Below are 11,818 nucleotides of genomic sequence, written 5' to 3'. Positions count from 1 at the left end.
AAGCATGATTTCCTCATGATATTATTATACTTTTATTTGATTCGTACTGTCTATCTTTTAATGCTCTTGTGGGCCTCAATATTGTACCCTCTCTTGGCCACAGAAACGGGATTCTGGTCCCTAGGATGGAGTTTCTTTGTGCGGTTTTCTTTAAACATCCATTTGTTGTGCACTTAAGATATTGATTGTCATTTTAATCTAACCATGTTACTTTATATGTTTATTCCGGGTATTAATATATGTGTTTTTAATGTTAAGGAGCATGCCCTCTACATCTTCTAACAATGTAGTTGTTTGTGAAAGACATTATCATACCATACCATTCTTTTTCATTGGAAAAATATGATAACAAGAAATGGAAACTTTTGGTCGATCCTTTGAATTAGGTTCTTCTTTTTTCCAAAAGCGAGCGAAGACATAAACGAAAAGACAATAGTCAAAATGAGCAACGATACTACCGAAAATTATAGAAACCTTGAACACTTAAAAGCGGTTATTTTTACCACAAAGGTACTTTGACTTGTCTTCATATGCTTTGAAAGCTATTTCCTTTTTGCTGTGATGTCTTAATAGCAATCAAGAGGTCGCAAAAACAAAAATATACAAGTTCACGTTTTTAGCATTCTCAGTTGATCAGCAGCCTAGTTCATTCAAAATGAAAATAATTTGTGTTTATGGCTGTAATGCACTAAAAGCATGTCATGAGCAAACATTATACATTTGCACGTAATTTTAAATTTTGTATTTACATTCATGACAAAGATACACGCTCATTACTTTGACACTATATTCTATACAGAACCCTCTAACTAGGGGTAGGCCTAGTAATAAATTGACGCTCTCAGTCACATCGTAGTTTCAAGGTTGTTGCTTTGAGCGCCTCATTCTTTCCTTTCCATTCATACCAAAGTATATTGGCCCAGTTGCCCTCTGAACGACCCCAAACCGCGTTGGGTGAGGCGTGCAGGCAATTGTTGAACCACCACCCCCCGCTGCCTCTCCCGAATTGAGAAGCGCAGTTGGATCCACTGTGGGGATTATGTAGAAATTGGTTATATAAATTGGCATTGCAATAGTTTTGATTTCTCTCCAGGCAGATAATAATGTGCAAAGCTTGTAGCGTGCTGACGGTAGTTGCAGTATTTCAAGTAGCGTTGTTTTACGGCGTAAAGTTTGAAGTGTTTCAAGTACCTTGTTTTCGTGGTGTAATATGCGACACGTGGTTTATGGTAGCAGGTATTGTTCTAGTATCTTTAATCACAAGCGTAGTTTCAAACCAATATGTGATATAGTAAGTGTGTCAAGTGGTTTTTTTGTAATGGTGTAAAGCGGTTTGAATGCTTTGTGAGAAAAAGGCTTAAATTGGAACTGACACGTGATTATGGGCTGATTGGCTAAAAGCTGATTGGTCAATACTTTAGTATAAAAACAAGTGTTGGATTTAAATCGCTCTCTTGGAAATTCTCTCTTCTCTGAGTTATTTCCCTTGTTCTGTAAAATTGAAGTTATTACTGAATTATTATGAAAGTGGGATCATGGTGTAAATATTGCTAATTCGATACAACGTATTCGGACAATATAACAACTAAATTTTATGAAGTTGGTGTTGATTTAAGAAGCAAATGAGACAGTAAAACGCAACGGAGTCAAAGACAATCATAGGAGTCAGACAATAAAACTGAAAGACTGGGTTTGGCTTAGGCCATCCCAAAACCATCACACCACCCCAAATCCCATAAATGGTGACCCCGACTTTCTTCTACAACAAGGAGAAGAAAACGCACCTCTGAAGAGCAAGTAACAAGACAAGAAGTTCAAGGCCACAACGAACTCGGATTACTACTACTCTGCGACGTTGGCTGTACTTGGGATATATATCGAATTGCTTAACTTCACGGTAATGTCTTTCTTATTATTCTTTCATTACCGTAGTAATTTTCTATTCATTTATTGTTAGTTTATGGCATCGTTTCTACCAATTTTCAGCTCTAAGTATAATTTGCGCTCGACTAAAACCAAACCTACGTTATCGCCTATCTTTAATAGGACAACGCGACCGACGCCTACCTCAAATTTTGTAAAGTCGCTTATGGAAACAAGTCCTACATCTAGAACCAGTATAATGTCTAATCCTACCGAGGAAACCTTCGCTATTGTAACCTCCCACGTAACTGTACCCGATAGTAGTATAAGTCGGTTGCCGGATTCAAATGTCGTTACTTCGGTTTTGAGTGAACTGACAGTTTCTCCATCGACATCGAGCAGACAAAACCCCGTCATGTCGACGTTCGTAGTCCCGCCACGTGGTAGCTTCGCTTCCGATGGATTACCAGTCGATAGAGGTGTACGCGCCTCAGGATCGTCGCTGAATATACCTAAGCTTTGGCCTAAGAATATTTTTGCCTGGGTATCTGTTGTTGAAAACATCTTTGTCGAACATAACATTATATCAGAACGTGCGAAATTCTTACATGTTATTTCGGCTTTGGACTCTTGTCACATAGATCGTGTCAACCATGTAATTTTGCAACCAAACGCCGAAGCACCGTATCAACATCTGAAACATGAGTTAATCAAGCAGTTTATGGCCAGTGAAGCTTTGCGCTTGAACAAGTTATTGTCTGATACGGACATAAACAGCACGACTAGGCGTCCTAGTGATTTGCTGCGCGATATGCGAAATACACTTAATCAACATGGTCAAATTGATCCGATGGTGGAAACGCTTCTCAAAAAGCTTTTACTCGATAGACTTCCAGCGGATGTTCGCAAAATTTTAGCGGCTTCACCAGAATTGACTTTGAGTGAATTGGCGGATAGAGCAGATAACATTTTGCAAGTATCTAACCCACACATGTTTGCGGAAACGACAGAAGGCAAATTAGACGCTAAAACAAGGGTTCATCAACCTCCACGGGCGGATGCTACGCAAATGCTTATTAATGACAATTTTGAACAACGTATTACTCAACTTACTACTGCTCTAAATCAAAGACAAAACGATACAAGAGGTTCAGCAGCAGATAACGTGTACCGTTCAAATCCGTCTTATCGTGCACCACAAAGATATCGACATACGCAGGACCATGCAGGTCATACAAATTTTCGTCAGAGAGTTCCGTTTGCGCACCAAGCAACATTTCGTCCAGCTTTTCGTCCTGCCCAGGACGGACGTAGGGCTGGAAGTAGTCACTTCAACAGACCAGTTGCGCAACAGCATAACCAACCACCTGTATGCTATTATCATGCTATGTTCGGCCGAAATGCTTACAAATGCAAGGAACCATGTGTCTACCATGCCAGATTTGCAAAAAACGGCCAAGGTTCTCCTCCCGGCCCTTATTAAATTCGGTGGAGGAGAACAGAAGTCAAAGAGCTACCTTTTATGTATATGATTGTAATTCTGCCCTTTCATTTTTAGTAGATTCCGGTAGCGATGTCAGTGTCTTACCCAGTAGTTTTAAAGGCACGGGAGCCCGACATCCAATCACGATGCAAGGCCCCACTGTACACTCCAGCATCCGTTGTTCTGCGACAACCAAGCTCAAGTTGGATTTAGGTTTTTCTTTCTGCTGTCCATGGTCGTTTTATATTTGTGATAAGTTACGCCAGCCAATTTTGGGAGCTGACTTCTTACGCCATTACGGTCTTTTGGTAGATGTTAAGCACAGACGTTTACTCCATCCATATTCTCATGAACAGGTTTCCGCCCAGTATTGCGGAGGAATCAGGAAGAAAATTGGCATATCTAGCACTGCTCTGGATCATATTATCAGTGACGATGACGTGGGCATATGTGGACCACTTCAAGCTTCAGCGGCGAATACGTCACGTTGCGACCGAAGCACTTCAGAAGATAAGGACCCTTCGGCGACACAACCCGTTCTGGACGCGAACAACAGCGATTCTAAGCCACCTTTGGCGCTCCTGGAGGAGTTTCCAGAGATTACTGCACCCTTACGGCTAAAATTAAACCCTAAACATAACATTAAACATTATATCAATACAACAGGACCGCCTGTTTTCAGCCGCTGCCGACGTATGTCACCGGAACTGGCTCGCGTACTACGAAAGGAGCTGGACAAGCTGCTGGAAGCTGGAATCATCACACCCGTTTCACAGGAATCCCAATGGGCATCACCCATTGTTCTCGTCAAAAAGAAAACCGGTTCATATCGTCTTTGTACAGACTTTCGTCAGGCGAACCTTCAAATTCCGAGAGACACATACCCCTTACCTCATCTGCAAGATTTTCTCAACGAACTCGATGGTAGTACCATATTTTCGGTTTGCGATTTAAAGGCGGCATTTCATCAAATCCCCGTAAACCCTGCAGATGTCATTAAAACTACTTTTACTACGATTTTTGGGAATTATTCCTATAATTCGCTTCCATTCGGGATCAAAAACGCGTCACAGACTTGTCAGCGCTTAATGAATCATGTTTTTCAAGGTGTTTCCAACGTGGCAACCTTCATTGATGATATTTTGATCTTCTCCAAATCGCCGGAAGAGCATAGGGAGCATTTACGCACTGTATTTGAACGACTTTCCAGATTCGGACTGGTGATTAACAGAGAGAAATCCATTTTCTTCCAGGAGGAAATTAAGTTTCTGGGTCATATGGTGAGCAAAAACGGGATTCTTCCCTTACGAGACCGCGTAGCTGTTATTCGGAAATACCCATTGCCCGACACGGTAAAGGAGCTTCGCCGATTTTTGGGTATGTTTGGATTTTATAGACGCTTCATTAAGCATTGTGCTGCCTTACTCATTCCCCTTAATTCGATGTTGTGTAAAGTCAAACGGCCCAGTCAGAAATTGGCATGGTCTGAAGAAGCTCAGCAAGCTTTTCAGGACTGTAAAGAACGTTTAGCTTCAGCGACGGAGCTCTGTTTTCCAAAAATCAATGCAAATTATGTTTTGTCATGCGATGCTTCGGGAAAAGCAGTTGGTGCTGTGTTAGCTCAATGCATTGACAATAAATGGCAGCCTTTGGCATTCTTTTCAAAAGCGCTCAACTCAGCACAAAGAAACTATAGCACCTTTGATAGAGAACTAACTGCTTTGTTTTTGGCCACCCGGCACTTTGCAGATATTCTGATTGGCAGGTCACTTACCCTGGTGACCGATCATCGCCCCATAACACAGGCTTTCCAAAAAGCCGGCACATCAATGTCCCCGAGACAAACCCGTCAGTTCAGTTACTTATCTCAGTTTACCGACAAGCTCATTTACCAAAGTGGACTTAGTAATGTTATAGCGGACAGTTTGTCCCGTATAGAAATCAATACTTTTCAGTTACAGGACTATACTATCGACTATGAACAATTCGCTCAAGATCAAATGGCTGACGCATCTGTAACAGCACTGCTGACCGACCAAACTGGCCTGAAATTGGAACGCCGTAAACTCCCGGATTCGGACCTCTCGATTCTGGGTGACATTTCACAGAAGAGATTTCGACCGATCGTGCCGACCACGTATCGTGACGTCATTTTTCACAACATTCACTCGCTCTCACACAGTGGATACAAGAGCACACTCAAACAGATTGGCGAACGCTTTGTATGGAGTGGTATGAAAACGGATGTCAAAAATTTTTGTCGCACATGTTTGCCATGTCAACAAAGTAAAGTTAGCAGACATAACAAAACACCTTTACAGCCGCACAGTGAACCCACAGAACGATTTCGGTTTATTTTGGCAGATATTGTTGGACCATTGGTGGAAAGTGACAATTGTCGTTACATTTTAACATTTGCTGACAGGTTCACGAAATGGGTTGAAGCGATTCCTATACCAGACGCCACTGCAGCAACCATTGCCAGAAATTTCCTGCTGCACATTGTTGGACGCTACGGAGTACCTGAGCAACTTCACACCGATCGTGGTCAGGTGTTTATGAGCAAACTTTTCACAGGCGTATGCAGGACCCTTGGAGTCAAGCTTGTTCATTCCCTGTCATTCCGGCCTTCCTGTCTTGGATTTTTGGAACGCACCCACCGAACGTTGAAAGGTGCCTTGAGAGCGTGTGAATTTCCGCAGAATTGGACGGCCAACTTGGGACTAGTTCTTCTAGGTTTACGGACATCGCTGAAGGAGCATGTAAATTGTTCCCCAGCTGAGCTTGTGTATGGTTCTACCTTACGAGTTCCCGGGCAGTTTTTCGAAGCCCTGGACGATGACACGCCTTCACCTTCTCAATATGTGCAACATTTAACGGACTTTATGGCTACCTTGCGGTGCACACCGCCAGTACATCACGATACTCCGCCAGTGTACATAGACAAAAGTCTTGCGGACTGTACGCATGTGTTCGTTCGCGTTGACGCTTCTAGGCCTAGCTTATCTCCTCCGTATGCAGGACCTTATAAAGTTTTGGCCAAATATGACAAGTATTTCACCTTAGCTATTGTAGGACAGCATCCTAATGTGTCAGTAGACCGTCTTAAAGTAGCTCATTTGCCTGTTTTTGATTCTGTAGATATAAGCATTCCGCCAATGAAAGAGACGGATATAGTTGATGAAGTGGTTCGTGATACTAATCATTTGCCTGTTTTTGATTCTGTAGATATAAGCATTCCGCCAATGAAAGAGACGGATATAGTTGATGAAGTGGTTCGTGATACTAATGATATCTCTATCGCTGCAGATTCTAACGTTGAGTTGAGTGGACTTCCGACCTCTCCGGTAGACACTGCGGAAGACATTGCAGTCGACGACATATATCGGGACGCCTTAACCGACATTCCACCTTTACGCACCACAAGCCGAGGACGTCAAATTCATTTGCCGAAGCGTTTTCAAGACTAAGCATGTACGTGCCACTTGCCCTGTACTTGATTTGCATAGTTGTGGTCTCCCAACCGACAATTGGCCTACAAACCTTTAACCTGTGTCAACCACATTACAAAAAGGGAGAATATTTTATACCTCCGCCGGAACCATGTTTGCATAAGAAACATACTGCAATTCACCAATGCACAGCCAAAATTTATGATCCTAGTCACCGCCTAATCGACATCGAGGTTTTTGTATGCCGTACGTTTATAACTACCTCAATAGCAACCCATTATTTCTTTGGATCCAAAAGTCACGATGATAGTACAGTCGCAGGACCTGCACCTAACCCGGATGCTTGCGATCTTTGGAGAAGAACTTTTCAAGCACCAAATGTTGGAGAGTTGAAGCAGCAAAACGAATTCACATGGGCTACCAGAAACAAAGTTAAACGACGCTACAGCTGGCCCTCTACTACCACTACACGAACAATCAATGGCATCCTGAACAAATCGATTTTAAAGTATGATCCGGTAACGCAGAAACTGATGTCGAGTATTGCCACTTTATCGAAGTGCCAAGTGTCTTCGGGTTCCTGTATTGTGGGAGCCAGAACATTTATATGGAAATTTAAACAATCGTTTCAATGTCCTCAGACTGTTCCTCAGGGAGTCCATAAACTGTTACTACATTACCACAAAGAGCATTTATACCGAGTGCAAATCAAAGCTCTTGGGATCAGTGTGCATCATCGTGCAAAGTGCGCTGAAAAGACATTTCAATGCTACAGCCGAAACGCTATTTGCACGCCTACAGGACTGATTCTGGTTCCGCAAAATTGTTCGGAGCTTGCAGCTTTAGACTTTTACAAACCCGCGACAATCAAACAGCAATCCAACGACGTACATAGCCGCTCGTCCAGTTCGGAAGCCGGTGCCCTTGCAAGATTCATGACGGAAAGCAATGACAATATGGCTGACCATGTGTCTAATCTAGTGGACGATATACATTACCTAGAGTGTCAAGTTGAAACACTCGTCTCATCTCTTTATGCGCTGGTCGCACGTCAATACCCCGGGGAAACTTTAACCGCAATTAGCGGACAGAAAAAAGCAGCCGTCACCATAGGTGATCTTATAACAGAAATTCAATGTTACCCAGTATCGGGAACCGTATTACGAAGTCTGGTATATAAGGGTCAGTTTTCTGCTAGGCCCTTAGTTGAATTCTTCTATAATAATGGTACCAAATCGCTCGGTCAAATCTACCGAGACGGAAATCTTTATAGAGGAGTTCGATATGTAGAATCCTATGTTCCTGGTCGCATATTCTCATTTAACATTGGTAACCAATTCTATCAATTTGAGAATTACTCTCTGAGTCAAATAGACTCGGATGTGCAAGCTTTACGGCCGTCTTTCGCACCAGTGAACTTTACAGAACCAGACATTGATTTTGAAACCTTTATCGATGATTATCCTTCAGAAGAAGACCAAGGATTTGAAGACATCCAAAATATGTTAGTGTCGATGAGCCATTTCAAGCTCGCACATGATAAATTTTACCATTTTCTAGATGCCAATACTGATCAAACTAGGGATTACGATTTCTCTAGCGTCAGACACACAATCGAGAATACCTTCTCCAATGTATTTTTGAGTGTTTTATCTTCTATTACAAATCCTGTTTTAGGCGGGATATTGGTTATTTTACTATTCATGGCAATGTTTTGGGGCTTTGTCTTAACTATTTGGGCAATTAAGTTTTACAGAGGACATGTAGTCGATTTGGCACGATCTCTCATCTCTCGTGTCCGTCGCATCCGTCAGCCAGCCATGGAAGAAAACGTCCCTCCCGACGATGCTCCAGAAAACAGAGAGGACTTAGTTGTAACGCAAGAGGTCCGGCATACCGATGAAAACCCCAATGAACCGCTATACCCCAATTTACGTCAGCATTAGGCCTTGTCGCGGCGTTGTCCTATACGGTTATGACGTAGGTACAGCGCGAACGTATTACCTGTTCATTTGCGTTTCCTCTGGTTCACATAGCTGATTCATACCTTGTGTTTGTGTGTTATTTTTTTATATGTAGGTGTCTACTTATATGTAGTGTGGTATTAGGTTTTGTGTGAAATTACAATTACCATACTTTTATATTACTTCGGTTGTGGTAAAAACGTATAAAAAAAAATAATATCAAAATATTTAAAAACCCTTCTATACAACATAGTATTAGCGAAGAATATTTACTGCTATTTTTTCTATTGCATGTATCAATTCGTGTGACCTGTGATGACTGCACAAATCTGACTGGAGAAAACAAACAAATGCTCTATTCTCAAGGATTGCAAGATGCCAAAACCAACATTCCTACCTCGAAGCTTTTCTGAGTGGGGGGAATTATATTGTGGGGATTATGTAGAAATTGGTTATATAAATTGGCATTGCAATAGTTTTGATTTCTCTCCAGGCAGATAATAATGTGCAAAGCTTGTAGCGTGCTGACGGTAGTTGCAGTATTTCAAGTAGCGTTGTTTTACGGCGTAAAGTTTGAAGTGTTTCAAGTACCTTGTTTTCGTGGTGTAATATGCGACACGTGGTTTATGGTAGCAGGTATTGTTCTAGTATCTTTAATCACAAGCGTAGTTTCAAACCAATATGTGATATAGTAAGTGTGTCAAGTGGTTTTTTTGTAATGGTGTAAAGCGGTTTGAATGCTTTGTGAGAAAAAGGCTTAAATTGGAACTGACACGTGATTATGGGCTGATTGGCTAAAAGCTGATTGGTCAATACTTTAGTATAAAAACAAGTGTTGGATTTAAATCGCTCTCTTGGAAATTCTCTCTTCTCTGAGTTATTTCCCTTGTTCTGTAAAATTGAAGTTATTACTGAATTATTATGAAAGTGGGATCATGGTGTAAATATTGCTAATTCGATACAACGTATTCGGACAATATAACAACTAAATTTTATGAAGTTGGTGTTGATTTAAGAAGCAAATGAGACAGTAAAACGCAACGGAGTCAAAGACAATCATAGGAGTCAGACAATAAAACTGAAAGACTGGGTTTGGCTTAGGCCATCCCAAAACCATCACACCACCCCAAATCCCATACCACTATGGAACAAATTGTATAGATATAGGCTAAATTGTGTTATCAGAGGTGTACAGAGTACAGACAGCGTGCGGTGCTGCTCATCAGCCAAACTACATTGTTTGAATTTACACTGTAATTCAAGTAAGTTAAACGTTTTGATATTAAGACGCGTAATAGATACGGTAATGTCATTCATTCCTAATAAATGAAAACCTACGATTGATCGTTGTCGCGGTCAATTGCTGTGAAACCCATTCCGTTTTGCGAATGGCCACCGGTCAGCCCGTTACCAGCAGTACCGCTGTAACCGTCAACATGCAGCCGGTAACTGTCGTTTTCTCCCTCCACAGAAAAATCACTGCGTTGGAAAAGCAAATATTCCGTAAAATGACAACTTTAGCAACGCGTAGCCTACTCAGTGTGGGCTATATAAGCTAAGCTGATCAAAAGTTTTGGGCTTTCATGTAGGCCTATGTCCAAATCAATATGTACATGCGTTATTAATAATTTAAGCAATAATCGAGGATTTGGGATTGAAATCAAGGAAATGTAGTTATCAAAAAAAAAACGTTTTTGCTTGTATACGAGCCTGTATGACGCAAATCGGTGATCGTCATCAAAATCCCAAAGGTCCACGCGAAGTCTGCAACCTCTGCCATTTGTAAGTTGGTGAATCTTTTCCAGACCTATGATTATAGTATACTAAGCTATTATTACTAGTTTACTACTACTGCTACTACTACTAGTACTACTATAGGTCTACTACTACGTACTACTAAAGTAAGACACGAGTAACATGCAAATATTAATATACTTAAGTTGATGATTAGGTGTTGAAATATTCGCCTAAAAGAAGTAAGCTTTGCTTGTTTTGTTGTAAAACAATAATTTCTTATCATAAAATCAATGCAATTTTGATGATCAAACAAGCTACTGGACATAAATCAAAATTTACACACATTTATTAAGGAATGACGTATACTGAACTCAATAATATGAGATTGCTCTAGGCATCTTACCCCACCAAAATTCGCCATCCAGATTTCCGAATCCGCTTACATATTGATCCCAAGTTTGTTGAAAATCAACACTTCCGTCGTTTCTCCTCTGGAAGATCTGTAAACATTTTATATGAGGCTAACAAGTAAATAGTAGAACAGCCTAATCCAATTCCAAAACACACATAGTCGCGGCATTTTCCCAACAACTTTTTGGATTTGTTTGATTTAAAAAAAACGAGAACCTGAAAACATCAATCCCATTATCCTTATTTTCACTTAGCCTACCGTCCATCCACCATCACAGAATACTTCTTCACCAGAGCGTAGAGTTTGTCTTCCGTAGACAGAGGACGTCAGACAGGATGTAGGTACAATAAGCTCTATTTAAAAAACAGTATACCTACCCTGTATTTGCGCTTGTATAGGCCTATTTACTTAACTAAATAGGGTTACACGAGTTCAGTTCACCCGCAAACTTATTCATGATTTCTGTTCCTAGTGATCCAAGGGCGCACGATTCTCCAATTCCGCCCCTTTCTCCTAGTTCTCCTTTTGATCCCTTGCTTCCGGGAGGCCCAGCTTTTCCTGAAGCTCCTATTTCTCCCTTTTCACCTTTCTGGCTTGCTCCATTTGAAGAGTTTTCATCGCACACTCTACTGGTGATTTCACGACATCTTTGTAACTTTCCCGGCTGTACAAGCAGAATAAGACCTAACAACAAATTGTATGCTTTCATGCTAAGTTATAACTTATTTTTAACTATATGTCTGCAAAGCAAGCTCAGTTTCAGCTAAAGATTTTTTTATAGGTAGCATTTAGGACTACTTCCACTTTGAAGCGTTTGCCGCTTTTAGAACGGAAACTTCATACTATTTTTGCTGTTAAAAATCGCTGCCTTACTCCACGCACGTTCTTCCTATAAGGCAAAACAATC

The 11,818-nt window shown here is 41.1% G+C and overlaps 1 protein-coding gene across 1 annotated transcript; it reads right to left on the bottom strand.

Annotated features, from left to right (window-relative positions):
* Window positions 1-369: 369 nt before the first annotated feature.
* LOC143460173 (microfibril-associated glycoprotein 4-like) lies at window positions 370-11,658 on the bottom strand. Its single transcript, XM_076957587.1, has 6 exons — window positions 11,353-11,658; window positions 11,170-11,264; window positions 10,903-10,999; window positions 10,473-10,569; window positions 10,101-10,241; window positions 370-1,028 (listed from the first exon to the last, which is right to left on the bottom strand). The coding sequence occupies exons 1-6, from the start codon at window positions 11,618-11,620 to the stop codon at window positions 842-844; spliced, it is 885 nt and encodes a 294-aa protein (XP_076813702.1). The 5' UTR covers window positions 11,621-11,658; the 3' UTR covers window positions 370-841.
* Between the last annotated feature and the right edge of the window lie 160 nt (window positions 11,659-11,818).

The sequence above is a fragment of the Clavelina lepadiformis genome, chromosome 5 (genome assembly GCF_947623445.1).
Source record: "Clavelina lepadiformis chromosome 5, kaClaLepa1.1, whole genome shotgun sequence".
Lineage (NCBI taxonomy): Eukaryota > Metazoa > Chordata > Ascidiacea > Aplousobranchia > Clavelinidae > Clavelina > Clavelina lepadiformis.
This window is presented reverse-complemented; position numbering and strand designations above follow the sequence as displayed.

Coding starts and splice junctions, on each gene's coding strand:
- LOC143460173 (XM_076957587.1), bottom strand. CDS start 11,620: ATGAAAGCATACAATTTGTTGTTAGGTCTTATTCTGCTTGTACAGCCG. Junction 11,265..11,352: donor AATCATGAATAAGTTTGCGG/GTGAACTGAACT, acceptor TTTTTTAAATAG/AGCTTATTGTACCTACATCC. Junction 10,242..10,472: donor CACCGATTTGCGTCATACAG/GCTCGTATACAA, acceptor TTTCCAACGCAG/TGATTTTTCTGTGGAGGGAG.